The following is a 27,206-nucleotide window of genomic DNA, read 5'->3' on the forward strand; positions in this document are numbered from 1 at the left end:
TCCTGCACCCCCGGCTCGTCCACTACTCCAAATATTGCTAGCCCCCAGCTTGGCTTGACCCGGACTTTCACCACCTGAGATATTGCTCCCGCCACTCCTCTCCAGAACCCCTCCAGTGCCGGGCATGACCAAAACATATGGACATGGTTTGCTGGGCTCCCCGAGCACCTTCCACATCTGTCCTCTACCCCAAAGAACCTGCTCAACCTCGCCCCCGTCAAGTGAGCTCTGTGAACCACCTTAAATTGTATCAGGCTGAGCCTGGCTCTCGAGGAGGAGGAATTAACCCTACCTAGGGCATCAGCCCACAGACCTTCCTCAATCTCCTCCCCCAGCTCCTCCTCCCATTTACCCTTCAGCTCTTCTGCCAGCGCTTCCCCCTCTTCTTTCATCTCCTGGTGTATTGCCGACACCTTGCCCTCCCCGACCCATACACCCGCGATCACCCTGTCTTGAATTTCTTGTGCCGGGAGCAACGGGAATTCCCTCACCTGTCGCCTCACAAAAGCCCTCACCTGCATATATCTAGTCATTTCCTGGGGGTAACTCAAACTTCTCCTCCAGTGCCCCTAGGCTCGCAAACGTCCCGTCAACGAACAGGTCCCCATTCTTCTAATCCCCACCCGATGCCAGCTCTGGAACCCCCGTCCATCTTCCCCGGGATGAGCGCCCTGCCCAGAACAAAAAAATCTATCTGGGAGTAGGCTTTGTGCATGTGGGAGAAGAAAGAAAATTCCCTGGCCTGCGGTCTTGCAAACCTCCATGGGTCCACTCCCCCCATCTGATCCATAAACCCCCTGAGCACCTTGGCCGCCGCCGGCCTCCTTCCTGTCCTTGATCTGGAGCGGTCCAGTGCTGGGTCCAGCACTGTATTGAAGTCCCCTCCCATTATCAGGCCTCCTACCTCCAGGTCCGGAATGCGCCCCAACATCCACTACGATAGTCTTGGCCTCAAATGACACCCGCTTTCCCACCAATATTGCCACCCCTCTACTCTTCGCGTCCAGTCCCGAGTGGAATACCTGTCCTACCCATCCCTTTCTTAACCTGACCTGGTCCGCCACCTTCAGGTGTGTCTCTTGGAGCATAGCCACGTCTGCCTTCAGTCCCTTCAAGTGCGCGAACACTTGAGCCCTCTTCACCGGCCCATTCAGGCCCCTCACGTTCCACGTTATCAGCCGGATTAGATTTGCTCTCACCCCCCCCCCCCCCCCCCCCCCCACCCCCCCCATCTCCCTTTCTGGGCCAGTCCCGTGTCCGTGTCTCCCTCACCCTCCAGTCCCCCAGCCGGGGGACCACCTCTTCTGTGTCCCATTCCCTTTCGGCCAGTGCAGCAGCAACCCTTTTTCCCCCTACTTCCCCCCCGCCCCTCCCTCCCCTCCCCTGTCTAGCTTTTTTGCTCCCCTCATGTCACTCCCGTAAGTCAGCTGACACCTGCTGACCCCGGCTTCCCCCGCCATCCCTTTGACCTCCCCGTGTGGGAGTCTCCCAATCAATATGCGTTCCTTCGTTCCCCTTCCCGCCTTTCTTCCCGCGCGCGGGAAAAACACCGCGCTTTCCAAAGCCTGCCCCGCCCCCTCTGGCACAGCTCCTGTCGCAGCCTTGTCTCTCTCCCCCAGCCCATGTAACATTTCCTGCGCGTGATTGACCCCCTATATACAACAACCATCACACATCAACCCTCAAACATCCCCCCACCCTCAGTTAGAGTCCAACTTTTCGGCTTGTATGAAGGTCCACGCCTCTCCAGGCGTTTCGAAATAATAGTGTTGGTCCTTGTATGTGACCCACAGTCGTGCTGGCTGCAACATTCCAAATTTTACTCCTTTCCGATGCAGCACCACTTTGCCCCGGTTGAAACCTGCTCTCCGCTTTGCAACCTCCGGGTATATTCGGATCTCTGCATTGTCCCACTTGCTGCTCCGCTCCTTCTTGGCCCATCTCAGGACCCTCTCTCTGTCCGTGAACCGGTGAAATCTCACCACCATCGCCCTTGGCGGCTCATTTGCCTTGGGCTTCCTCGCCAGCACCCGGTGTGCCCTGTCCAGCTCCAGCGACCTCGAAGGGGCCTCCGCGCCCATCATCGCCCCGATCATCGGCCCCCTCCACTCCTTCAGGGAGACCCAGGATCCGCAGATTCTTTCTCCTCGACCTGTTCTCCAGGTCTTCGAGTCTTCCCGCCCACCTCTTGTGTAGCGCCTCGTGCCGCTCCACTCTCACCGCCAGGCCCAAGAGCTCGTCCTCATTCTCACTCTTTTCTGTACCTCCTGGATCTTCACTTCGTGGGCATTCTGGGTTATCCCTAGTCCTTCAATTACCCCCAGCATCTCCTTGCGCAGCTCCTCGAAGCAGCGCTTGATGAATTCCTGCAGCTCCGGCCCGCGCTCCGCTTTGTCCCCGGCCGCCGCCATTTTGATTTATTCCCCTCCCTTCTCCCGCTGCTCCAATGCCGCTTTTTTGGCCGTTGCACTTCTGGTCCGGTCCATAAAAGTTGGAGCGGGACCTCTCTCTTCACTTCCCCACGAGTTGTCTTCAAAAAACAACTCGTTGGGGCTCCTCCAATGAGCCCGTAAGTCCATAATAGCGGGAGCTGCCGAATCGTGCGGCTTAGCTCCGCATAGCCACAACCGGAAGTTGTAGCCACCTAAAATGGCTGATTCCCTATTAATTTGGCCAAAACCCGATTTAAAATGGCTAACCGAAAAGGCTGATGGGAAAAGCAGCCAACAGGACACAAACGGACAGCTGCAGACAGAATAGAGTATTCGGCTCTGGGGAGGTCGGCCTAGATCGATACTCAAGACCATTAGCAGCACATCAACCCAGACATCTGCAGTTTAATCGGCTATCCCCGGGAACAAATGCAACATATTAGCAATTGAATGCCGGGCCAGACCTGTCGGCGCCTGCAGTGACCGAAACAAAGACAGACGACCACCCCCCGATCAAGGAATCGCCCCGTTATTGGATATATCGAACCCAGTGATTGGGAACAAGTCCAATCACTTGGGACTCAGGGTCAAGGGCCGCCCCGAGAGGCAGGAAGCCCCGGGACCCTATAAAGTGAGGGGCCAAGTTCAGATCGCTCTCTCTCTCCCTTCTTCTCCTGCTCGAGACCTTCGCAAGAACATCAACCAGAAACTGTAAGTTTGAATCCAGCGATCGCTACCCGATAAAGACTAGATCCGATTCGATAAGCCATTCGTTTCCCTGACCTGGTGGGCCCTTCCTAAAGTTAAGTATTGGCCAGTAGTGGTAGGTTTCTATATAGATAGCAGGATTATTGTGTAAGCATTACTTGTTGTATATAATAAATGACCGTTGATTTCAATCTTACTAAGCGGTGTGCTGACTTATTAATCATAACTCGAGCTTGAACCACGTGGTGGTATCAGAAAGATACCTGGCGACTCGTGAGCAAAGGTGACATAATCAGAGGTAATAAAACTAAGGCTAAAAAGAGCAACAAAATCTGAAAAGGATGACTTGTTAAGTGCGTATGAAGCATGGTCGGATTTTGATAGGTTCCGTAAAATAGAGGAATTCTCCATGGAAGACTATATAATGGAATTTGGCAGACTATATAAAAGGCTGCAGAAACACAACCTGGAATTTCCACAGTCTGTGTTGGCCTTTAAATTACTTGACTGTGCTAGAGTGAGCAACATGGATAGGCTCCTGGTTTTGACAGGAGTTCAGTTTGCGGATAAATATAACTTATTAAATCAGGTGACAGAAGCTTTGAAAATGTTTCTGGGGAAACATTCGATTCCGATGGCTCTGATGACCCAAACAGGTTCCAAGACTATAGAAGGAGATCGGGACCCGAAAACTATGAAGACAGAAACCCAGTTAGAATCTACAATAAGAAGATGAACCCCAGAAATGTCCGGGGTATGATAAATCAATATTTTCGACGTGTCTCTCAATACCATTATGCTTTCAACTGTCCAACACATTATAATAGTGTTTGAAGTGACACATGACACGGAAGAGTCAGAAGAGGAAAAAGATAGTGACCAGAAAGAAGGCATTGTCCTATTGACAAGCAGTTTTACGCCGGTAATGAGGGTGTTGGTTGCAGAATTCTTCAACTGTGCTGTATTGGACAGTGGCTGCACATCTACTGTGTGTGGAATTGACTGGTTAAAATGTTACCTGGACTCTTTGAATGCTGAAAATCGTAACAAGGTTAAGGAATTTGAAAGTTCCACAAGTTTCAGGTTTGGGGATGATAATACTCTGAAGTCGCTGAAAAGAGTGGTAATCCCTTGCAATATTGCACGGATGGCAGTTGAAAATGGGACTTTAGCTGATAAAAAGCTTGTTGTATTAAAACTGCATAAGCAATTTGCACATCCATCTCCTCGGAGGCTGAAAACTTTATTAAAGGATGCAGGGGGAAGGGATGAAGACTATACTAAACTGATAGAACAGATTAGTGATCGCTGTGAAGTTTGTAGGAAGTACAGAAGGACACCAGCACGATAGTAACCTTACCTTTGGCCAGAGATTTTAACGACATTGTGGCCATGGACCTTAAGATCTGGGATAAAGCAAATAATATATTTATTTTGCATTTTGTAGATTTAGCAACCAGATTTAGTCAATCAACGATTGTACGAAGTAAAGAAATTCTGGATCAAATCGTGGAAAATGGATAGGGACAGGAATGGGCCCACCGGCAAAATTCCTTACGGACAATGGGGGAGAAATGATGAGATTAGGGATATGTGTGAAAACATGAATATCACAGTTATGAATACGGCTGCGGAAAGCCCATTTAGTAATGGTGTGTGTGAAAGAAACCATGCGGTAATAGATGACATGCTCCGGAAAATTTTGGCAGGTAGGCCAAACTGCAAGCTAAATTCAGCTTTAGCATGGGTGGTACATGCAAATAATTCATTGCAGATGGTTGAGAGCTATAGTCATTATCAATTAGTGTTTGGCAGAAATCCTAAAATTCCGTCCATTTTAGATGACCAGCCTCCAGCTTGGGAAGGGACTACAATTAGCTCTGCCTTTTCTGAGCATTTAAATGCATTATATAGCAGTAGAAAAGCTTTTTTGGAAGCAGAAGTCTCTGAAAGAATTCGCAGAGCTTTAAGACATGATCTATGGCCATCAAATACCGTTTTTCAGCAAGGAGACATATTATACTATAAGAGGGACAAATTTAAGGGCAGCCCGGTGGCACAGTGGATAGCACTGCTGCCTCACTGCGCCGAGGTCCCAGATTCGATCCTGGCTCTGGGTCACTGTCTGTGTGGAGTACATTCTCTCCGTGTTTGCAGGGTTTCACCCCCACAACCCAAAGATGTGCATGGTAGGTGGATTGGCCACGCTAAATTGCCCCTTAATTGGAAAAAATGAATTGGGTACTCTAAATGTTTTTTAAATAGAGACAATTTTAATGAATGGAAAGGCCCAGGGAAGATCATAGGCATAGATGGCAAAACAATTATTTTGCAACATGGCAATCAAACTGTTAGGGTACATTCATCAAGGACAATGGGTACAGATTACAAATTATCAAATTTAGACAAGAGCAGACAGACATGACGAGGTACCAAAGTCATCTGGTACGCACGTGTTACAGAACTATGAGGACCAGTTAACTGATATAGACAGGGTTTCTGTGGAGGAACACAACACTTCTGATGAACTAGAACAGGCCATTTTTCCAAAAGGACAACTGCCAAAAGTTGGTACAAAAGTAACATACTTGTCTGAAGGGTCTAGTCAATGGAAAGATGCAACTGTTATTAGTAGAGCAGGGAAGGCCACTGGAAAGTATAAACATTGGTTGAATGTACAGCATTCAGGGGAAGGAGTCAAGATAATGGATTGGGAACACAAAGTTCAAAAATGGAGGGCACAGAAACGCAGTGCCAGTTCAGATAGTACATCGGATAGTGAACAGGTCCGCAGGAAAAGGTCGAGAACTATTGAAAGGACATCCCACAGCAGAAGGGAAAGATCAAGCAGTAGCAGTACAGAACGAGATACCAGGCGGGAGAGGGGACGTAGTTTATCAAGATCTCGGAACATGAGTAAGGCTACGAATACTAATAGGAGTAGAAGCCCACATACACGTGAGATTTTGGTTGCTTCCAATAAATTAGATGAAAAAGTTATCAAAGATGCCAAACAGCAAGAACTGCTTAGTTGGAGTGAATTTGGGCTATACACGGAAGTACCAGATAGGGGCCAAAGAGCTCTATCCCACAGATGGATTTGCACGGAAAAGGTTCTTCCAGATGGAACATATAAGGCAAAGGCCAGGCTTGTGGCAAGGGGATTTGAAGAAAACTTAGAAGATCAGGATTTAAAGGTAGATTCACCTACGGTAGGAAAGGTTATTTTAAAGATCTTCTTGGCTCTATTAGCCACAAAGGAATGGGAATGCAAATCTATAGATATAAAAGCTGCCTTTTTGCATGGGCATCAGCTCCAGAGAGGCATTTTTCTCCGTCCTCCTAAAGAGGCAGCTAACACAGAAGGGGTACTCTGGAAGTTGAATAAATGTGTATATTGATTAAATGATGGGTCTAGAGTCTGGTATTTTTCAGTAAGGTTAGTTTTGTTAAAGTTAGGCTGTTGCCAGTTGAAAGCAGATCCAGCAATGTTTTACCAGCACTATAAAGGAAATCTTTCTGGCATCTTTATGATGCATATCGATGATTTTTTGTGGGGTGGGACTAGTGATTTCAAAGCCATTGTAATCTCTGGTTTGAGGAAAGAATTCAGGGTTGGAAGTCAGGCTTCTGGTGCATTTAAATATATTGGACTGGAAATCGGACAGACTAAGTTAGGAGCAACTTTAAATCAGCAATCTTATTTGGAAAGCATCAGCCCAATAGCAATTAGTCATGGCTGGGTTTCACAAAAAGATGCAATGGTTTCAAAGATGAAAAAAGAGCAACTGTGAAGTTTAATTGGGCAATTGAATTGGTTAGGTAGACAGGCTAGACCGGACGTGAGTTTTGATGTCTGAGAGTTGCTTCACCTAACAAGCATGTCTATTGGGACTTGGGTGGGAGGAAACCGGAGCACGCGGAGGAAACCCACGCAGACACGGGGAGAACGTGCAGACTCCGCACAGACAGTGATCCAAGCCGGGAAACGAACCTGGGACCCTGGCGCTGTGAAGCAACAGTGCTAGCCACTGTGCTACCGTTGCGCCCGTGATGCAAAGCAGGTCCCTGTCTGACAACATCCAGCCACCACCATCACCGCTTGTTCCCTGTTCCTGAAATAATTTTATATTCATACAGTCACTTGCCCCCCACGCCCCCGATACGCCTTCAGGATATAGAAAGGAGCGTCAAAAGCATAGATACAATGGGTCAGAATCAATAATTATGAGGTGATATCCGGATACCGAAGATTTAATTGAGGTTCTTAAAATTACGAAGGTTTTGAGCAGGGAAAGATAATTTTCTCTGGATAGGAAATTAATCACAAGTTTAAAATGGTTGAGGGAAGAGGCTGTTAAGAGCGGGGGATGTTTTGCCAGAGAGTGGGGCAGAGAGCATTGGATTTTTTAAAAGGAAAATCTATACAGATATTCAAAACCGAGGAGGATTCAGCGATATGGTGTGGGAATGAGGCAGAGGGGATGGGGTGAAGCGGTGAGGGGGGAAATGAGTGGCGCAGAAAGGAGGGAATGGGTTGGTGTGGTAGGCCAGGGAGCATAGGGATGGGAGCCACTGGCCCACGGGGCAAGGCCCAACTGCTGTGACTTTGATCTGTTATTTACTTGCTTACATTTTAAGTACTCGCGAATCCTGGGCATCTAGGCGACTATCAGCTGTTCCAAATGGCCATTGTACTACATCTAATTTTAGTTCGTAGATAGTCATCAAAGAATAAACTTTGTCCAGTACGGCCTGATATTTCTGCAAATAAATCTCTCTTTAAATGGTATTTGCTCCCATAAAATTAGCAATGAATAAAATCAAATATCCATTCATACAAATAAAATGCACCCATTCATCATTTATACCGTGCCTACAGTCTGAATAGGTAGTGATTAGGTCTGGGACAGCATGAACATTTTATTCCACAAAGCACTCACTGACATCAAATTCAGATGTGCTGGTGTGAAAAAACAATAAGGCTTGTGAGAGGCAAATAACTCGATCTAGGACATGGGGAAAGAAATCTCTTAGAAGGTGGAGACTATCACACGTCTCGGGGGAGGTATTTCTCCTATCAATCCTCACTGGTGGCATGGTCGCAGGTCAAGAGTTGATGAAACCTCGCTCCCAGGACATGGTCAAGGATTCGTTCAGACAAGTGTGCTGTTAAAGGATACGGACTCCTGGCTGATAAGGTGGTGGGCTCGTCGAGGGAGAGAGAGATGCGTTGTGCAGGAGGCCAGAGATTGGGGTGGATTGCGACCGAGTTGGCCAGAATCACAACATGGCACTCACGGTGGGCAGGCCGGATTGGTTGCTGGGATGTTCCCTTTTGGGGGGTGCGGGGTAAATCCATGCTTCAAGAAAGGCCCATGTTTATAGTCATAGAATCATACAGCACGGAATAGGCCCTTCAGCCCATTGCACCTGTGCCGGTCAAAATCAACCACCTAACCATTCTAATCCCATTTTCCAGCACTTGGCCTGGTCTTCCCTGGGATCACAAGTGCACACCTAAATGCATCTTAAATGTTATGAGGGTCTCTGCCTCCAGCACACTTTCAGGCAGCGAGTTCCAAACTCCCACAACCCTCTGGGTGAAAAGGTTTCCCCTCACATCCCCTCTGAACCTCCTGCCCCTTACCTTAAATCTACAACCCCTGGTCATTGATCCCTCCCCCCAGGGGAAAAGTTTCTTCCTGTCTACTGTGCCATTGTCAGGTGCCTTCAGGTTAATGAGTGAAATGTTTCTGGTCCAGCGATAACTCATTTCACTTGGGTTTAAGAACCATAACCTCAAATCTCTCCTTGAAATTGACTTAAAACATCCACCATATATCTCATGATGTGGAGATGCCGGCGTTGGACTGGGGTGAGCACAGTACGAAGTCTTACAACACCAGGTTAAAGTCCAACAGGTTAGTTTCGATGTCACTAGCTTTCGGAGCGCTGCTACTTCACCTGAGGAAGGAGCAGCGCTCCAAATGCTAGTGACATCGAAACAAACCTGTTGGACTTTAACCTGGTGTTGTAAGACTTCGTACTATATATCTCATGGTCATACAGACAATTTGGGCTGAATTCTCCGCTTCCCACTGCTGGCAGCAAGAATTGGAATCGGGCAGAGAATAGCGCACAATGGAAAAATCACGATTTTCGCCCAGCGCCATGCTCCGATCTCCCGTGGGGACGTTTGCATCCCGTCCCGGTGGGTCCGAAGTATTTACAAGTGGGGCCTGGGTGCCATGGCTGTGAGGAGGAGCAAGAGGATACAAAAACCTCTCAAAAACACTCAAATACTGTCGGGCTTGCTGGGGGGAGGCTGCCTGGGCCGGGGGGAGTAGTGGAGAATGACTTGATGCCAAGTCCATGGACTCGGGGTGTCCCCCTCAGGATCGGAATGGCCTTGCTCAGACCGCCATTGCTGACGTCTGTGATTTAAACGCACCCCTTTGATGCTACTTACAGGCCCCTGGCTCTTCACTGCGTCCTGTAACTGCTCAGAGAGCCTCTGATGACGTGGAGCCCACCCAATCCGCACCCCGGAAATCTTTAGACCCCAGGGGGATGGGCGTGGCCAAGCTCAATCAGGGGACCCCCGGTGTCGACACTCCTCAGAAGTCCACTGTAGAGGACAGGAAGGTGGCGAATGTAACACCACTGTTTAAGAAGAGAGGGAGGCAGAAGACGGGAAATTATAGGCCGGTTAGCCTGACTTTGGTCATTGGTAAGATTTTAGAGTCGGTCATTAAAGATGAGATCGCGAAGCACTTGGAAGTGCATGGTAAAATAGGACTGAGTCAGCACGGCTTTGTCAAAGGGAGGTCGTGTCCGACACATTCTGTTAGAGTTCTTTGAGGAGGTAACAAGCAAGTTAGACAAAGGAGAACTAGTGGACATGATTCATTTAGATTTCCAGAAGGCCTTTGACAAGGTGCCGCATAGGAGACTGTTAAATAAGTTAAGAGCTCATGGTGTTCAGGGTAAGATCCTGGCATGGATAGAGGATTGGCAGAAGGCAGAGAGTGGGGTTAAAGGGGTCGTTTTCAGGATGGCAGCCGGTGACTAGTGGTGTGCCTCAGGCATCTGTGCTGGGACCACAACTTTCTACAATATACATTAATGATCTGGAAGAAGGTACTGAAGGCACTGTTGCTCAGTTTGCAGATGATACAAAGATCTGTAGAGGGACAGGTAGTATTGAGGAAGCAAGGGGGCTGCAGAAGGACTTGGACAAGCTGGGAGAGTGGGCAATGAAGTGGCAAATGAAATCAATGTGGAAAAGTGTGAGGTTATGCACTTTGGAAGGAGGAATCTAGGCATAGACCATATTCTAAATGGAGAAATGCTTCGGAAAGCAGCTCAAAGGGACTTGGGAGTCCTTGTTCACGATTCTCTTAACGTTAACGTGCATGTTCAGTCGGCAGTTAAGAAGGCAAATGCAATGTTAGCATTCATGTCAAGAGGGCTAGAATACAAGACCAGGGATGTACTTCTGAGGCTGCATAAGGCTCTGGTCAGACCCCATTTGGAGTTTGTTAAGGATGAGATTTCTAAATTCTTGGAACTGCAGGGTCGGATTCGGACAAGTCAGCATGGATTTAGTAAGGGGAGGTCGTGCCTGACAAACCTGTTCGAGTTCTTTGAAGAGATAACAAATAGGTTAGACCAAGGAGAGCCAATGGATGTTATCTATCTTGACTTCCAAAAGGCCTTTGATAAGGTGCCTCACGGGAGACTGCTGGGTAAAATAAGGGCCCATGGTATTCGAGGCAAGGTACTAACATGGATTCACGATTGGCTGTCAGGCAGAAGGCAGAGAGTTGGGATAAAAGGTTCTTTTTCGGAATGGCAACCGGTGACGAGTGGTGTCCCGCAGGGTTCAGTGTTGGGGCCACAGCTGTCCTCTTTATATATTAACGATCTAGATGACGGGACTGGGGGCATTCTGGCTAAGTTTGCCGATGGTACAAAGATAGGTGGAGGGGCAGGTAGTATGGAGGAGGTGGGGAGGCTGCAGAAAGATTTAGACAGTTTAGGAGAGTGGTCCAAGAAATGGCTGATGAAATTCAACGTGGGCAAGTGCGAGGTCTTGCACTTTGGAAAAAAGAATAGAGGCATGGACTATTTTCTAAACGGTGACAAAATTCATAATGCTGAAGTGCAAAGGGACTTGGGAGTCCTAGTCCAGGATTCTCTAAAGGTAAACTTGCAGGTTGAGTCCGTAATTAAGAAAGCAAATGCAATGTTGTCATTCATCTCAAGAGGCTTGGAATATAAAAGCAGGGATGCACTTCTGAAGCTTTATAAAGCATTAGTTAGGCCCCATTTAGAATACTGTGAGCAATTTTGGGACCCACACCTCAGGAAGGACATACTGGCACTGGAGCGGGTCCAGCGGAGATTCACACGGATGATCCCAGGAATGGTAGGCCTAACATACGATGAACGTCTGAGGATCCTGGGATTATATTCATTGGAGTTTAGGAGGTTGAGGGGAGATCTAATAGAAACTTACAAGATAATGAATGGCCTAGATAGGGTGGACATAGGGAAGTTGTTTCCATTAGCAGGGGAGACTAGGACCCGGGGGCACAGCCTTAGAATAAAAGGGAGTCACTTTAGAACAGAGATGAGGAGAAATTTCTTCAGCCAGAGAGTGGTGGGTCTGTGGAATTCATTGCCACAGAGGGCGGTGGAGGCCAGGACGTTGAGTGTCTTTAAGACAGAAGTTGATAAATTCTTGATTTCTCGAGGAATTAAGGGCTATGGAGAGAGAGCGGGTAAATGGAGTTGAAATCAGCCATGATTGAATGGTGGAGTGGACTCGATGGGCCGAATGGCCTTACTTCCACTCCTATGTCTTATGGTTTATGGAATATTGTGAGCAGTTTTGGGCCCCATATCTAAGGATGTGCTGGCCTTGGAAAGGGTCCAGAGGAGGTTCACAAGAATGATCCCTGGAATGAAGAACTTGTCGTATGAGGAACGTGTGAGGACTCTGGGTCTGTACTCGTTGGGAGTTTTGAAGGATGAGAGGGGATCTTATTGAAACTTACAGGATACTGCGAGGCCTGGATAGTGTGGACGTGGAGAGGATGTTTCCACTTGTAGGAAAAACTAGAACCAGAGGACACAATCTCAGATTAAAGGGACGATCCTTTAAAACAGCGATGAGGAGGAATTTCTTCAGCCAGAGGGTGGTGAATCTGTGGTACTCTTTGCCGCAGAAGGCTGTGGAGGGCAATTCACTGAGTGTCTTTAAGGCAGAGAGAGATAGATTCTTGATTAATAAGGGGATCAGGGGTTATGGGGAGAAGGCAGGAGAATGGGGATGAGAAAATATCAGCCATGATTGATTGGCGGAGCAGACTCGATGGGCCGAGTGGCCTAATTCTGCCCCTATGTCTTATGGTTACAAAGTTATTCCTCGTTTGGAAGACTATATTGAAAAGGTGGGTCAAGCTAATTTTATTTACAAAATTGACTTACTTAAGAGGATATTGGCAACCATCTCTATCAGAAAGGGCGAAGGAAATTTCATCTTTTGTAATACCAAATGTTCTGTATCAGTATGATACTGATGTATCATTTGGAATGAAGAATGCGGCAGTAACGTTCCAAAGGCTAACCAACAAGGTGATTTCTGGACTAAACAATTGCACGATGTACACTGTATCAGTTTAACAAGATAATGTACACTGACAATCTTGTGGTGTTCAGTGAAATGTGGAAGGGGCATTTGGAACATTTAAAGAAATTGTTTGATCGACTACAGAAGGCTGGTTTGGTGATAAACTTAGCTAAAAATGAATTTGCGAAAACCCAGGTCACATTCTTAGGGCATGAGGACATGGTCAGATGGCCCCATAGAATGTGAACGTGAAAGCTAGTGGGGAGTTCACAATACCATCAACAAAAATAGAAGTTCTGCAATTTCTGGGCAGGAGTGGCTTCTAAATGAAATGCATGTCAAGTTTTAGCAATGTGGTTGCTCCACTGACAAGTTCTGACAAAAAGCACAAGTCGATTGAATGGGAGAAGGCATTTGATTATATGAAAACTGTGTTAACCACCGACACAAAATTATGCCAAGCAATTTAAGATGGCAGTTGATGCGAGTGATGTGGGAGTTGGTGCTGTACTGTTACAAGAAGTCGACGAAAGGATAGAAAGACATGTTTATTATTTTTCCAGAAAGCTAAATATTCATTGAAAGAAGTCTTTGACCATCAAAAAGGAGGCGTTGAGCTTGTTATTGGAGTTGCAACATTTTGACATTTATGTTGCTGCCAATTCATCAGAGACAATTGTTAATGCAGACCATAATCCATTAAAGTTTCAGGAAAAGTTTAAAGATCGAAATGCAAGACTGTTTAGATGGAGTTATTGCTCCAACCATTTGACTTGAAAGTCAGACATGTAGCAGGATGAGAAAGCGTGATTGCCGATGCTTGATCAGGACTTTGAGATGTGAGGAAGATGGAATGTTCAAAATTGGAAAAGGAAGACTGAGGAGGAATGTTTAAATTTTCACACCTAAATATAATAAAAACTACATCCTATAGAGTACTAGTAGTATTTGAAGTTGAAAAGGCTTTGGGAAAATAAAGCCAAAACTTCAAATTGTTGGTTCATTTTTTTAAAAAGGGGAAGCGTGATGAATGTAGGAATTTTTAAATATGTTATGAGACACGTCTGTTGCAGTCATCTTATCAAAATAATTGAGGGCAGCACGGTGGCGCAGTGGTTAGCACTGCTGCCTCATGGCGCCGAGGTCCCAGATTCGATCCCGGCTCTGGGTCACTGTCTGTGTGGAGTTTGCACATTCTCCCCGTGTTTGCGTGGGTTTCGCCCCCACAACCCAAAGATGTACAGGTTAGGTGGATTGGCCACGCTAAATTGCCCCTTACTTGAAAAAAATGAATTAGGCACTCTGAACTTAAAAAAAATAATAATTTAGGTTAAAGAATCCAGATTATATGTCTGCTAATGCTGGGATTAAGGGATTAGCAGTTTGGCAGGTCGCAATGTCACGCATGGGAGGGACTGGGTCTGTTTTTAGTTTTATTTTCAGCTTTGCCCGGTGACTATTTTTAGTTTCATTTAAGAATTCTGCTCTGGGGCTGGTTTAGCACAGAGGGTTAAACAGCTGGCTTGTAATGCAGAACAAGGGCAGCAGTACGGGTTCAATTCCTGTATCAGCCTCCCCGAACAGGTGCCGGGATGTGGCGGCCAGGGGCTTTTCACAGTAACGTCATTGAAGCCTACTTGTGACAATAAGCGATTATTATTACTGGGTTCTGAGGAAAGGAGGTGTGTTTCTCTCCCAAGGACTTTGTGAATAAACCTGTAAGCCACTAAATGTTAACTTTATTATGAAGTGGCATTTGGACCGGTGTGCGCGGAGTTTGCTTAATTTAAATTTTAGAAGTAGATGGGAAAGTAAACTCATAGGCCTTTCTTTCTTTTTTTAAAGAACCGCCTAACTGTTAATTGAAACATCTTTTTTCCTCGAGTGTTAGTGGGGTTAATCCTGTATTAATAATAAAGTTTGTTTTATTTTTTTAATTTTCCAATTAAGGGTCAATTTAGCGTGGCCAATCCACTTACCCTGCACATCTTTGGGTTGTGGGGGCGAGACGCACGCAGACATGGGGAGAATGTGCAAACTCCACACTGACAGTGACCCAGGGCTCCTATCGAACATCAAAATTCACTTCCGCTCTCTCTCCCATTCAGGGCAACCCAGATTTCCCACAAGATCTTATGGACCATGGATTCAATATCGGGAGGGATAAGAGGCACTTGCAGGTTGGGCGACATGTTTAGTTGTCATCTCATGAGATATCAAGTTGTTGACATTGTTGCTCAAGATATTCCTTTTGCACTTATCTGCAACTCAGATACTTTATCCTTAATAAGATGTCTATGCATCTTGATGCTTCTGGCCCTTTGGTGAAAAAAACACTGATCTCTACAGAACCTAAGCAATTAATCACCAAGCTTTAAGACTCTTTATGTTCTAGATCCTGTGTGAGTATACCATAAACCTTGTGGCCTTGTGGAAAAGACCTTGCAGTGAATTTTAATGGGGAGACTTGGGGTAATATATGGTAAAAGGTCAATAAAATTTCAGTCTGCAACAGAACGAAGGAGACTTAGTTCAAAATATTACACCGTCTGCTGATCACACCAAGCTTGAGACACAGGTTTGACCTGTCTATACCCTCGCTGTGCCAAAAATACAAGGTAGTTGAGGGAGACGACATGCACTGTGTGTGGCCCTGTGTCAAAATTACATTCTATTGGTCTGGTGTACTTAAAGAGCTTGAGAAGATTTTCGGTATGGCCTTTGAATTTGATCTTTTATTCCTAATTCTGGGGCTACCAGATAGGAGATTCATTGATGCTAGTGAAAAAAGATGGTACAATCTCCTTTGTGGAATTGAAGAGCATCCTTTGCCCCTGGATTAGTGCCAAATCTCCTTCAATTCAGAATTGGCATGAATTGATCATGGAATGTATCCGAATGGAGTTCCTGACTTGCATGCTACATTCCAAATCGGATCCATTCAAAAAAGTGTGGGACCACAATGTGGTAAAAGAGCCAACGGCCCAGATGTTAGGCCCGGTACTGACTTGGACACTTTAAATTAAAACCACAGTCAGGACAGATGGGACGTCAAACAGCCAAACTCGAATACACTGGACAGAGAGAGAGACAGCCGGGGCAAGTATGGGCCTGCCCTATAAACAGGAGATCGGAAGATAATCAGCGCCATTCAAGTGGATCAATTGTTGTGGATTACCTGGAAGCCAGACTTCGCGGCACCGAGATCACCTTCTTTGGGATAAGGTTACGTGCAAGACAATACACCCGAGGATGGACCTCTTTGGAGGGGGGGGGGGGGGGGGGGGGGGGGGGGGGCGGTCCTGGTGACCTGCAGTGTTGCAATCGGCAACTCCATTGGGTGTTGCGACCCCTGCCCAGCGACCTCATTGGCTGAGGGCCAGAGGCACCTCTGGAAGGGTGCGAAGAAGGAGATAAGACCAGGACACCCAAAGACCCTTCCCAGTGAATTCCCGATGCAGAGACAACAGCGGAACAGAGAATGGACGGAAGAGGCGTGCGAGATCCACCTTCGCAGACTAGGGCCCTGAGACAACGGGACGCTCAGAGATTGGACCCACAGCTCGATCCACTTCAGCGGCACGGGTAGTATTAAAATCTTGGGAACATTACATTCAGGATAATAACTAGCGTGAATAAACTTGGGTTGAATCGTGAACCTGTTTTTCGCCTTTGTTCACCTCGCAAATAAGGGCACCTGGGTAAAATGTTGTAATAATAAACTGGTCGAAGTGCCTGATAATTTACAGACAACAACTATCTCAAATGTATAGGTTCCGTAATGTCTGACTTGCTCCTACAAGGCTTTCCATAAGTTACGTAGCACCGCCTTGAACTCACTACACCTGAAGATGTGCACCATTTATTCAGGTTTTCATGGCTTTATGCTCTTCTCTCTCATCCTCTAGCTTATTTGTTCTATGTTTTTCTTTGTATAAACGGAGGCACTGAGTTTAATCATTAAGCTGAACCAACTGTGTTGGTGTCTGCCTGTCTCTAACTGCATTCATATAAGCAGATGCATTTATACTGCTGAGGGTCTGTCTGTTCCATGGAAATACTCTAATAAAAATTTGGGGATATAGGAGAGGGATTGAGAGGTCCGTTGAGGGGGATTGAGGGACATGGTGAGTAGGATGGTGGGTAAGATTGAGAGATTCGGCGAATTGGACTGAGGGATGCGGCAAGTGGGATTGAGGGATGCGGGGAGTGGGATTGGTATTGAGGGATGCGGGGAGTGGGATTGGGATTGAGGGATGCGGGGAGTGGGATTGAGGGGAGTGGGATTGAGGGATGCGGGGAGTGGGATTGGGATTGAGGGGTGCGGGGAGTTGGATTGAGGGGTGAGGGGAGTGGGATACAGAGGGAATGAGGGACGATACAGCGAGGGAATGAAGGACGATACAGCGAGGGAATGAGGGACGATACAGCGAGGGAATGAGGGACGATACAGCGAGGGAATGAAGGACGATACAGCGAGGGAATGAGGGACGATACAGCGAGGGAATGAGGGACGATACAGCGAGGGAATGAGGGTGATACAGCGAGGGAATGAGGGTTAAACAGTGAGGCGTTTGGGCGACACGGCGAGGGTTTGAGAGACACGGCGAGGGATTGAGCGACACGGCGAGGGATTGAGGACACGGCGAGGGATTGAGGACACGGCGAGGGATTGAGGACACGGCGAGGGATTGAGGACACGGCGAGGGATTGAGGACACGGCGAGGGATTGAGCGACACGGCGAGGGATTGAGGACACGGCGAGGGATTGAGGACACGGCGAGGGATTGAGGACACGGCGAGGGATTGAGGGATAAACAGTGGGAATGAGGGATAAAGAGAAATTGAGGGATACAGTCAGATGGGAGATAAGAGTAAGGTAACCTTTTCCTTTCCTAAAAATTCTTCTCTTGAAAGAGGGAGCTGTGATGAAGCAACACGAGCAGTGAGTGAGGAATGCAGCTGTTCCTGTGACAAGGGCAGCTGTCTCAAATCCACATCTGTGCAGGAAGCTGAGTGAAAGCGTCATTTACAGGAACAGAAAGGGCAGTCAGAAATTCGACAGGCAGGGGATGGAGCTGTGGGGAAAAAAAGGATCCTTTAAAAATATTTTAAAGATCTCTTTCATTGCTGGAAGAGGGATAGAAGTGAAGTGTAAACTGGAAGGCCTGGCTTGTGTGGATGGCAATTGTCCAGTTAGTCAGAGACAGATTAGATGTATCATTGGAGACAAGTCTCTTCATTCACCAATAATAAACACCTGTACAGGCGACAGGAGATAATTATTAATATGCTAGTTCAGGGTCCTTCTCCACATTTTGTTCTATAGTTTATGGGCAGTGTCCAATAGCACATCCAAACCTGACAGTTTAATATACGGCCAACATCGGACCCCACAGATTCTGTCAACACGGATCACAGTGTGGTTTCATGATAACAGGCTATAACATTTTTACTCATGCTTGTGAGATAGGGGAGGGGACCATGATCAGGGAAGGGGACAGGACACAGAGGAAGCGAAGGGCAGAGGAGAGACGAGGGGGCGGAGGAGGGACGAGGAGGCGGAGGGATGAGGCGGAGGAGGGACGAGGGGACGGAGCAGCTGAGGGGACGGAGGAGGGTCGAGGGAGCGGAGGAGGGGGCGGAGGGACATGTGGCCGGAGGGACGAGGGGGCGGAGGGTCGAGGGGGCGGAGGAGGGACGAGGGGGTGGAGGGTCGAGGGGGCGGAGGGACGAGGGGGCGGAGGGACGAGGGGGCGGAGGGACGAGGGGGCGGAGGGACGAGGGGGCGGAAGAGGATGCGGAGGGGAGAGGAAGTGGTAGGCATGGAGGGGAGAGGCAGTGGAACGTGCGGTGGGGATAGGGCCTAGGTGAGAGAGGGTGCACCAAGGAACGAGTGGGAAATGGGAGCAAAAATATAGGGGGGGCGGGGGGAAGAGGGTGCTTAGAGGGGAGAAGGCTGTGGTGGTGGAGGAGACCGAGTCAGTCTGGAGTAATACCCCAGGCACCCAGAGCCTTTGTTTATTGGCCGAGGTCGCAGCAGCACACTCACTCCTTAGCCCTCCTGTGGCCTCATGTCAGATCCTTCCAGCCCCTTTCCGCACACAGGATTGGCTCCTGCAGTAAAACAGGAATGTCTGTTACTGATGGGGCTGGGGGTTGGCGGGCACTGTGACCTGTCACATGTTCATGAATTTCCTTTTTGGAAGATGGGCTGGTTCTCCCAGTCCATGTGACTCGAGTCCTCACCCCGCTTTACGGTGAGTGATTGAGAGAGACGATGATTCTAGTCCCGCACCTGTTCCAGAGTCAGTCACACAAAGATGCAGCTGGAGTCGAGTGCTAGAACAAGCGCTTAACTCTGGGGCTATGGTAAATGAGGGCCCATCACTTCACAAAATCGCGCCACATTTGCATTTAACTTAACTGGTAACAGTAAATGTCTTTAATTCTTAGTTGATGATAAGCAGCTGCAGTTACTTGGGTTGCGAGTTAGAACTGGTTCTCTAGTCAGCAGTGGCCGACTCAACTCACTGGAATTTCAGCTGTACGAAAATAGGAGGCTTAGCAGATGCATCCAGTAAGTTGCATGAAGCTGCAGCTCAAGACGGAGTTACGGGAGACAGAGGAGACTGGTATTTGGCAAGGGAGGGAATGTGGTGCAGTAAGAGAAGAGGTGCTGTTCCAGCCTTTTACAAAAAGGATTGGTGCAAGGGTGGGAGCCGGAGATAACGAGACCAGAGAGATGAAGCCGATGCAAGTTAAGCCATGAATTTAATATACTATTTGTAGACCAGTGCCCCAGTTTGGAGGGGGAAATCAATCGTCTACTTGCCTAATCTAATGAGTTAAACTCCAGAATGCGACTACAGGTAATCAGTTATATGACACCAAGATTGGTGGAGTAGTGGATGAGGTGGAGGGCTGTTGTACGCTGCAAAAAGACATTGATAGGAGGCAGAGCTGGGCTGAAAAATGGCAGGTGGAGTTTAACCCTGATAAGTGCGAGGTGATTCATTTTGGGAGAAAAAATTTGAATGCGGATTACAGGGTCAACGGCAGGGTTCTGAGGAATGTGGAGGAACAGAGAGATCTGGTGTGTTAGCGTTTATTAACAGGGGCTTGAGTTTAAGAGCCGTGAGGTTATGCTGCAACTATACATGACCCTGGGGAGACCACATTTAGAGTATTGTGTGCAGTTCTGGTCACCTCACTATGGGAAGGATGTGGAAGCATTGGAAAGGGTGCAAAGGAGATTTACCAGGATGCTGTTTGCAGGATAGGTCTCATGAGGAAAGGTTGAAGGAGCTAGGACTTTTCTCTTTGGAGCGAAGGAGGATGAGAGGCGACTTAATAGAGGTTTATAAGATAATGAGGGGATAGATAGAATGGACGGTCAGAGACTATTTCCTCGGGTGGATGTAGCTGTTACAAGGGGGCATAACTATAAGATTCAGGGTGGGAGATATAGGAGGGATGTCCGAGGTAGGTTCTTTACTCAGTGGTTAGGGTGTGGAATGGACTGCCTGCTGTGATAGTGGAGTCGGATACTTTAGGAACTTTCAAGCGGTTATTGGATAGGCACATGGAGCACACCAGAATGACAGGGAGTGGGATAACTTGATCTTGGTTTCGGACAAAAGCTCGGCACAACATTGAGGGCCGAAGGGCCTGTTCTGTACTGTTCTATGTTCATTTGCAGGCTGTACGTGTCGCTGTCTAGGACAGCACTTATTGCCTATCCCTAGTTACCCTTCAGAAGATGGTGGTGAGTAACCCTCTTAAACCGCTGCAGTCCCCGAGGTGTAGGTACACCCACTGTGCTGATAGGGAGGGAATTCAAGGAATTTGCCCCAGTGACAGTGAAGGATTGGCGATATATCTCCAAGTCAGGAAGCTGAGTGACTTGGAGGGGAACCTCCAGGCGGTGGGGCTCCTAGGTTTCTGCTGCTCTTGACGTTCTAGATGGTGGTGGTCGTGGGTTTGGAAGGTGCGGCCTAAGGAACCCCGGTGAGCTCCTGCAGTGGATCTTGGAGCTGGTACATACTGCTGCTACTGTCCGTCGGTGGTGGAGGGATTGAATGCTTGTGGAAGGGGAGCAATCAAGTGGGCCGCTTTATCCTGGATGGTGTTGAGCCCGAGTATTTTTGGACCTGCACTCACCCAGGCAAGTGGAGAATATTCCATCATATTTCTGTCTTGAGCCGCAACCATAAGAACTCGGAGCAGGAGTGGGCCACCTGGCCCCTCGAGCCTGCCCCGCCATTCAATCAGATCATAGCTGATCTTTCGTGGACTCAGCTCCACTTTCCGGCCCGAACACCATAACCCTCAATCCCTTTATTCTTCAAAAAACTATCTTTACCTTGAAAACATTTAATGAAGGAGCCTCAACTGCTTCACTGGGCAAGGAATTCCATAGATTCACAACCCTTTGGGTGAAGAAGTTCTTCCTAAACAGTCCTAAATCTACTTCCCCTTATTTTGAAGCTATGCCCCCTAGTTCTGCTTTCACCCCAGTGGAAACAACCCCCCCCGCATCTATCCCATCTATTCCCTTCATAATTTTATGATTTTATAAGATCCCCCCCGCATCCTTCTAAATTCCAATGAGTACAGTCCCAGTCTACTCAACCTCTCCTCGTAATCCAACCCCCTCAACTCTGGGATTAACCTAGTGTATCTACTCTGCACACCCTCCAGCACCAGTACGTCCTTTCTCAGGTAAGGAGACCAAAACTCCAGGTGCGGCCTCACTAACACCTTATACATTGCAACGTAACTTCCCTAGTCTTAAACTCCATCCCTCTAGCAATGAAGAACAAAACTCCATTTGCCTTCTTAATCACCTGTTGCATCTGTAAACCAACTTTTTGCGACTCAGGCACTAGGACACCCAGGTCCCTTTGCACAGCAGCAAGTTTTAATATTTTATCATTTAAATAATCATGTAGTAGATGGTGGACAGGCTCTAGGGAGTTTACAGGAGTTACTCACCACAGGATTCCTAGCCTTTGACCTGCTCGTCACCACAGTATTTGCCTGGTTAGTTCAGTTTAGTTTCTGGTCAATGACAACACCGAGGATATTGATAGGGAGGGATTCACCGATGGTAATGCCATTAAACGTCACGGTGCGCTTGTTAGATCCTCTCTTGTAGATGGTCATTGCCTGGGACTTGTGTGGTGCAAATGTAACTTGCCACTTGTCAGCCCAAGCCTGGATATTGTCCAGGTCTTGCTGCATTTGGACACGGACTGCTTCATTATCGGAGGAGTCCTGAATAATATTGAACATTGTGGAGTCATCTGCGAACATCCCCACTTCTGACCTTATGATGGAAGGCAGGTCAATGATGGGGCAGCTGAAGATGGTTGGGCCTAGGACACTACCCTGAGGAACTCCTGCAGTGACATCCTGGAGTGGAGATGAGTAACCTCCAACCACCACAACCATCTTCCTTTGTGCCGGGTATGAAACCAACCAGAGGAAATCTATTTAACTAAAACCCAATAAATGCCAGGGAAGAACTTGGGGTCACTGTTGAAAAATAAAACTGAGATGAGGCAAAACATTCTCTGAGGGTTGAGTCTTTGTAATTCTCTTTCTGAAGAAGCCGGTAGAAACAGATTTCCTTCCCTAAAGAACATTAGTGAACCAGATGTGTTTTTACGAAAATCGATAATGGTCATCATTTGACTTTTAATTCCACATCTGGATTCAATTCAAATGTTGCCATTCGTCTCCTCTAACACTATTCGAAGATATCCAGAAACGGGTCAATCCACCTAACCTGCACATCTTTGGATTGTGGGAGGAAACTGGAGCACCCGGAGGAAACCCACGCACACACGGGGAGAACGTGCAGACTCCGCACAGAGAGTCACCCGAGGCCAGAATCAAACCGGGGTCTCTGGCGCTGTGAGGCAGCAGTGCTAACCACTGTACCACCCACAGCCCAGCGACCATGAAACAAATTGCAGGAATATTTAATTTCCGGTTGGCGATGGAACACAACTCGGCCTGTCTGCGCCCATGCAAAGGTCAGATCCAAATCCCAGAGAGCTTCACTTTCAGGAGGAAGCAGATGTAAACACGAACCTGCAGGGTGCGCGCCGCTCCACACACCACAGCGCGCGCGCACACACACAGCGCGCGCACACACACCCACACACACACCCACAGCATGCACACGCGCACACCGCGCACGCATACAGCACGCACACACACACCATCTGGGTTTAATTCCTGTTTATTTAGAGGACACAAGTTCAGAAACAATCTATAAATAATTCACAGAGCATTAAATTTTAATTGATGGGAGGAAAAATAACCCCTATGAAATGAGGAAAAAGAATGGGAGAGGTTGCTAACACAGGAAAGTGCGACACAGTTGAAAGTGAAATGCTAAGTATGCACGATAAATACATTCCCAGAAATAAGATCAAACAGAACCTGCCAGCAGACTAAATGAAGTCGGAATCCAGCCTGTAGGAGGGGAAAAGGCTGACTTCAGGCAAATTCAAAATTGCAAAAATATCAGGAGCAGAGACAGACCCCTGGGACGAGAAGAAAAAAAAAAAGGACACAAAGCACCTTGAGGCGAAGGGCCCCAATGAGAGTATTCGGTTGTCACAGCGAGGAGAGAGACAGACGTGACAGCAGCCACAAAAGCTGCAGGCAGGGTGGATGCTTCCATCTCCCAGTCATCACCAGTCTCGGATGACGTGCTCTCTCCAGGTTAAAATTCTCCAGGAATGTTAGGCTGACCCAGGTAGAGGGGCTGTTTTTCCAACCGTGCCTCTCCAGGGCTGCAAGCCGAGACCTGTCACTGACGGCGTAGCCCAGCTGCTGTTGTTGATGTAGTGGTGGGTGGTGGATGCGGTGATTCTTCAGGCAGTTCATCAGCTCCAGAAAAATATTCACCAAATACCCGCAACTCATCAGATCAGCATGAAATAAATGGTTAAAAAAAGAAATATTCAGCCCACTACACTTTTTTCTCCAACTCCCCTGAACTGCACATCCCTTTAGTATATCTCCCATCCATCAGGTGAGATCCTAATTGGAGGGCACACTATTGGACTGTGGAAGGCATCAGGACTAAGCCCGGTCCGATCCTGGGCTGCACGGTAGCACAGTGGTTAGCACTGCCGCCTCACAGCGCCAGGGTCCCAGGTTCGATTCCCGGCTTGTGTCACTGTCTATGCGGAGTCTGCACATTCTCCCCGTGTCTGCGTGGGTTTCTTCCGGGTGCTCCGATTTCCTCCTACAAGTCCCGAAAGACGTGCTTGTTAGGTGAATTGGACATTCTGAATTCTCAGTGTACCCGAACAGGCGCCAGAGTGTGGCGACTAGGAGAATTTCACAGTAACTTCATTGCAGTGTTAATGTAAGTCTACTAGTGACAATAAAGATTATTATTAATACAATTCAGTGGTTGATTGTTCTCTCCCTCCACAGAGCACGGTGGCCAGACCTGGTGAACGCCTGGCAGAGCTGGTCAGTGGGCTCTGTAACACACTGAGAGAAGCTAGCCAAACCAGTACATACTGGGGTTGAACAGGAGGCCTCCTTCGACTGGACAGCTTCCCAGCGCATTGCACCGGGTGTGTGTAAGCCGAGCCAGGGTCACGGGTGAGGTACATGATGCACTGAACCCATTCCCTGTAAACCTCAGCAGCCGAGAGGACAGAGCTCCTGAACACAGAGCACCAGGCTCGGCCCCAGAGCCGGGCTCCAGTCCTTGGGAACTGTGACCCAACACGGTCTCTGAATCCAGGCGGTCCGTGATACACTTACCTCTCCTCGAGGATAGAATCGAATTGACATTGAACCCCTCCCCACCCCCAAATCCTTCCCACAGTTACGGGGAGTTGGCAATTAGAATTTCAACTGTTCACATTGGCCAACTCAATGCCACTGAGAAATGTGATCACGGAGGAAGCTTCCGCTGCCCCTCAGCTCCTGCTCGTGATTGGCAGCTGAGGAAGTCAGGGATTTGGGAGGAGGGGGTTAGTGTGGAGACACATCCCAGAATATTCCCGGCGGCTCACCCTGTGACCAGAGGCGGTGCTCGAGAGCAATCTTCTACTGGACTCCAGCCACGGTTTGCTCGCTGTGGTCCACTGTCCAGAGGCGGTAGAACTCCAAGAAGTCGACGTAGGGCTCAAGCCGGCCGTCGGGGTCAGAGTGGAGGTTTTGAGGGAGGCGGTGACGGTGGAACAAGTGGCCTTGCCCATCGCCAGAGCTGGAACTGCTGCTATGTGTGTGTGTGTTGGTCGACTGCAGTGTCGCAGTTGGACTTTGGCTGGAAAGGAAGCAGAAGTTTAACAATATCTGTTTTGCCAGGTTCACCACATTTCTACACATATATGGAACAGAGATAAAGCAGGAGCATAGAGACACCGAGATCTGGGCGTGCAGGTCCACTGATCCTTAAAACTGGCAGCACATGTGGAAATGGTGGTAAAGAGGGCAGCATTGTGGTGCAGTGGGTTAGCACTGCTGTCTCAAAGCGCCGAGGTCCCAGGTTCGATCCCTGCTCTGGGTCACTGTCCGTGTGGAGTTTGCACATTCTCCCCGTGTTTGCGTGGGTTTCGCCCCCACAACCCAAAGATGTGCAGGCTAGGTGGATTGGCCACGCTAAATTGCACCTTAATTGGAAAAAATGAATTGGGCACTCTAAATTTATTTTAAAAAGGAAGTGGTGGTAAAGAAAGCATATGGCATGCTTGCCTTCATAGGGCGGGGTATCGAGTATAAAAGCTCGAAAATTATGTTACAATTATAAAGAACGTTGGTTCGGCCACATTTCGAATACTGTGTCCAATTCTGGTCACCGCACTACAAGGATGTGGAGTCTTTAGAGACAGTACAGAAAAGGTTTACGAGGATGTTGCCTGGTATGGAGGGTATTAGCTATGAGGAAATATTGAATAAACTGGAATTGTTCTCCCTAGAGAGACAGAGGCTGAGGGGCGACCTGATAGAAGTTTATAAATTATTAGGGGTATAGATAGGGTGAACAGCTGCAGGCTTTTTCCCAGGGCGGAAATGACAATTACAAGGGGGCACAAATTCAAGATGAGGGGGGAAAGGTTACGGGGATGTGTGAGGGAAGTTTTTTTTTTTTTTTTTTTAAACAGAGGGTGATGGTGGCCTGGAATGTACTGCCAAGTGAGGTGTTGAGGCTGATACATTAGCGACCTTTAAGACCTGTCTGAATAGGCACATGAACAGACGGGGTATAGAAGGATACAGGCGGTTGGTCTAATAGGACACGTGATCGGCGCAGGCTTGGAGGGCCGAAGGGCCTGTTCCTGTGCTGTATTGTTCTTTGTTCTTTAATGGAACTATCAGATTAGTCCCAATTCCCCGCTTCTTTTCTCATCCAATTCCCCTTTGAAAGCTGCTCTTGCGTCCGTTTCCACCACCCATCACGATTTCAAATACCTCATCAAATCCCCTCAGCCTTTTAAGGGGAACAATCCTGGTTTCTCCAATCAATCCACAACCGTAAGCTTTCATCCCCGGAACTATTCTAATCAATCTCTTCCGTACCCTCTCCAAAGCCTTCACAGGTCTTTTCTAAAGTGTGGTACCCAGAAAGCACAGGTACATCAGCACAGTGGCTACATGACTCGACTCCTCGCCTGCAGAATGAGACACTGGCCCCTCGAAGGCAGCTGGACAGTTTTCAGTCTAGTTTATTCCAAATTGAATAAATTAAGAGTCAACAACAGATCGTGAAACTACTGTCAGAAAACCCCAGCCGGTTCACTAAAGCCCTTTAGGGAAGGAAATCTACCGTCCTTACCCAGTCCGGCCTGTGTGTGAGACTCCAAGCCCACAGCAATGTGGTTGAAATGCAAGCAATAGGAGAGTGAACCACATGGCCTTTCGAACCAGCTCCGCCATTCAATACGATTATGGTCCATCTCGGACTTCAACTCCACTTTCCCGCCCTCTTCCCAAATCCCCGAGATACCAAAAAATCAATCCCAGCCTTAAATATTCAGCATCCACAACCTTCCGGGGACGAGAATGCCAAAGATTCACAACCATTTGAACGATCGAGTTTCTCCCCAGCTCGGTACGGAATGATGGGCCCCCTTATCCGGAGACGTGCCCCCCACCCCGCGGTTTAGATTCACCGACCAGCGGAAACAGATCTCTCCGTCAATGAGATCGTCTCTCCTTCTAAACTCCAGGGAATATAAACCCAATTTGCTCAGCCTCTCATCTTAAGGGCAACAGTGTCATTCTAGCCACCAATCGAGTGAACCTTCGCTGTACCACCATCAATGCAAATGCCCCCGTCCTTAAATATCGAGACCAAAGCTGCACACAATATCCCAGGTGTGGCCTGACAACAAAGTAAGTCTTCCTTATTCTTGTACTCCAATCACCTTGCAATAAAGACC

At 47.9% G+C, this 27,206-nt stretch overlaps 1 protein-coding gene across 2 annotated transcripts in view; it reads right to left on the bottom strand.

Annotated features, from left to right (window-relative positions):
- Positions 1 to 27,206, bottom strand: part of tab1 (TGF-beta activated kinase 1/MAP3K7 binding protein 1) — a 308,216-nt gene that overhangs the window by 11,994 nt on the left and 269,016 nt on the right. The window contains exon 11 of one of the 2 annotated variants that reach the window (XM_072492106.1): positions 24,837 to 25,090. In XM_072492106.1, coding sequence (XP_072348207.1) covers positions 24,871 to 25,090 — 220 coding nt within the window. In that variant the 3' untranslated portion in view covers positions 24,837 to 24,870. Of the gene's footprint in view, positions 1 to 23,016; positions 25,091 to 27,206 lie in introns of those variants that run through there. The other variant, XM_072492105.1, reaches the window with a different exon arrangement.

This window comes from Scyliorhinus torazame, chromosome 29 (genome assembly GCF_047496885.1).
Source record: "Scyliorhinus torazame isolate Kashiwa2021f chromosome 29, sScyTor2.1, whole genome shotgun sequence".
Lineage (NCBI taxonomy): Eukaryota > Metazoa > Chordata > Chondrichthyes > Carcharhiniformes > Scyliorhinidae > Scyliorhinus > Scyliorhinus torazame.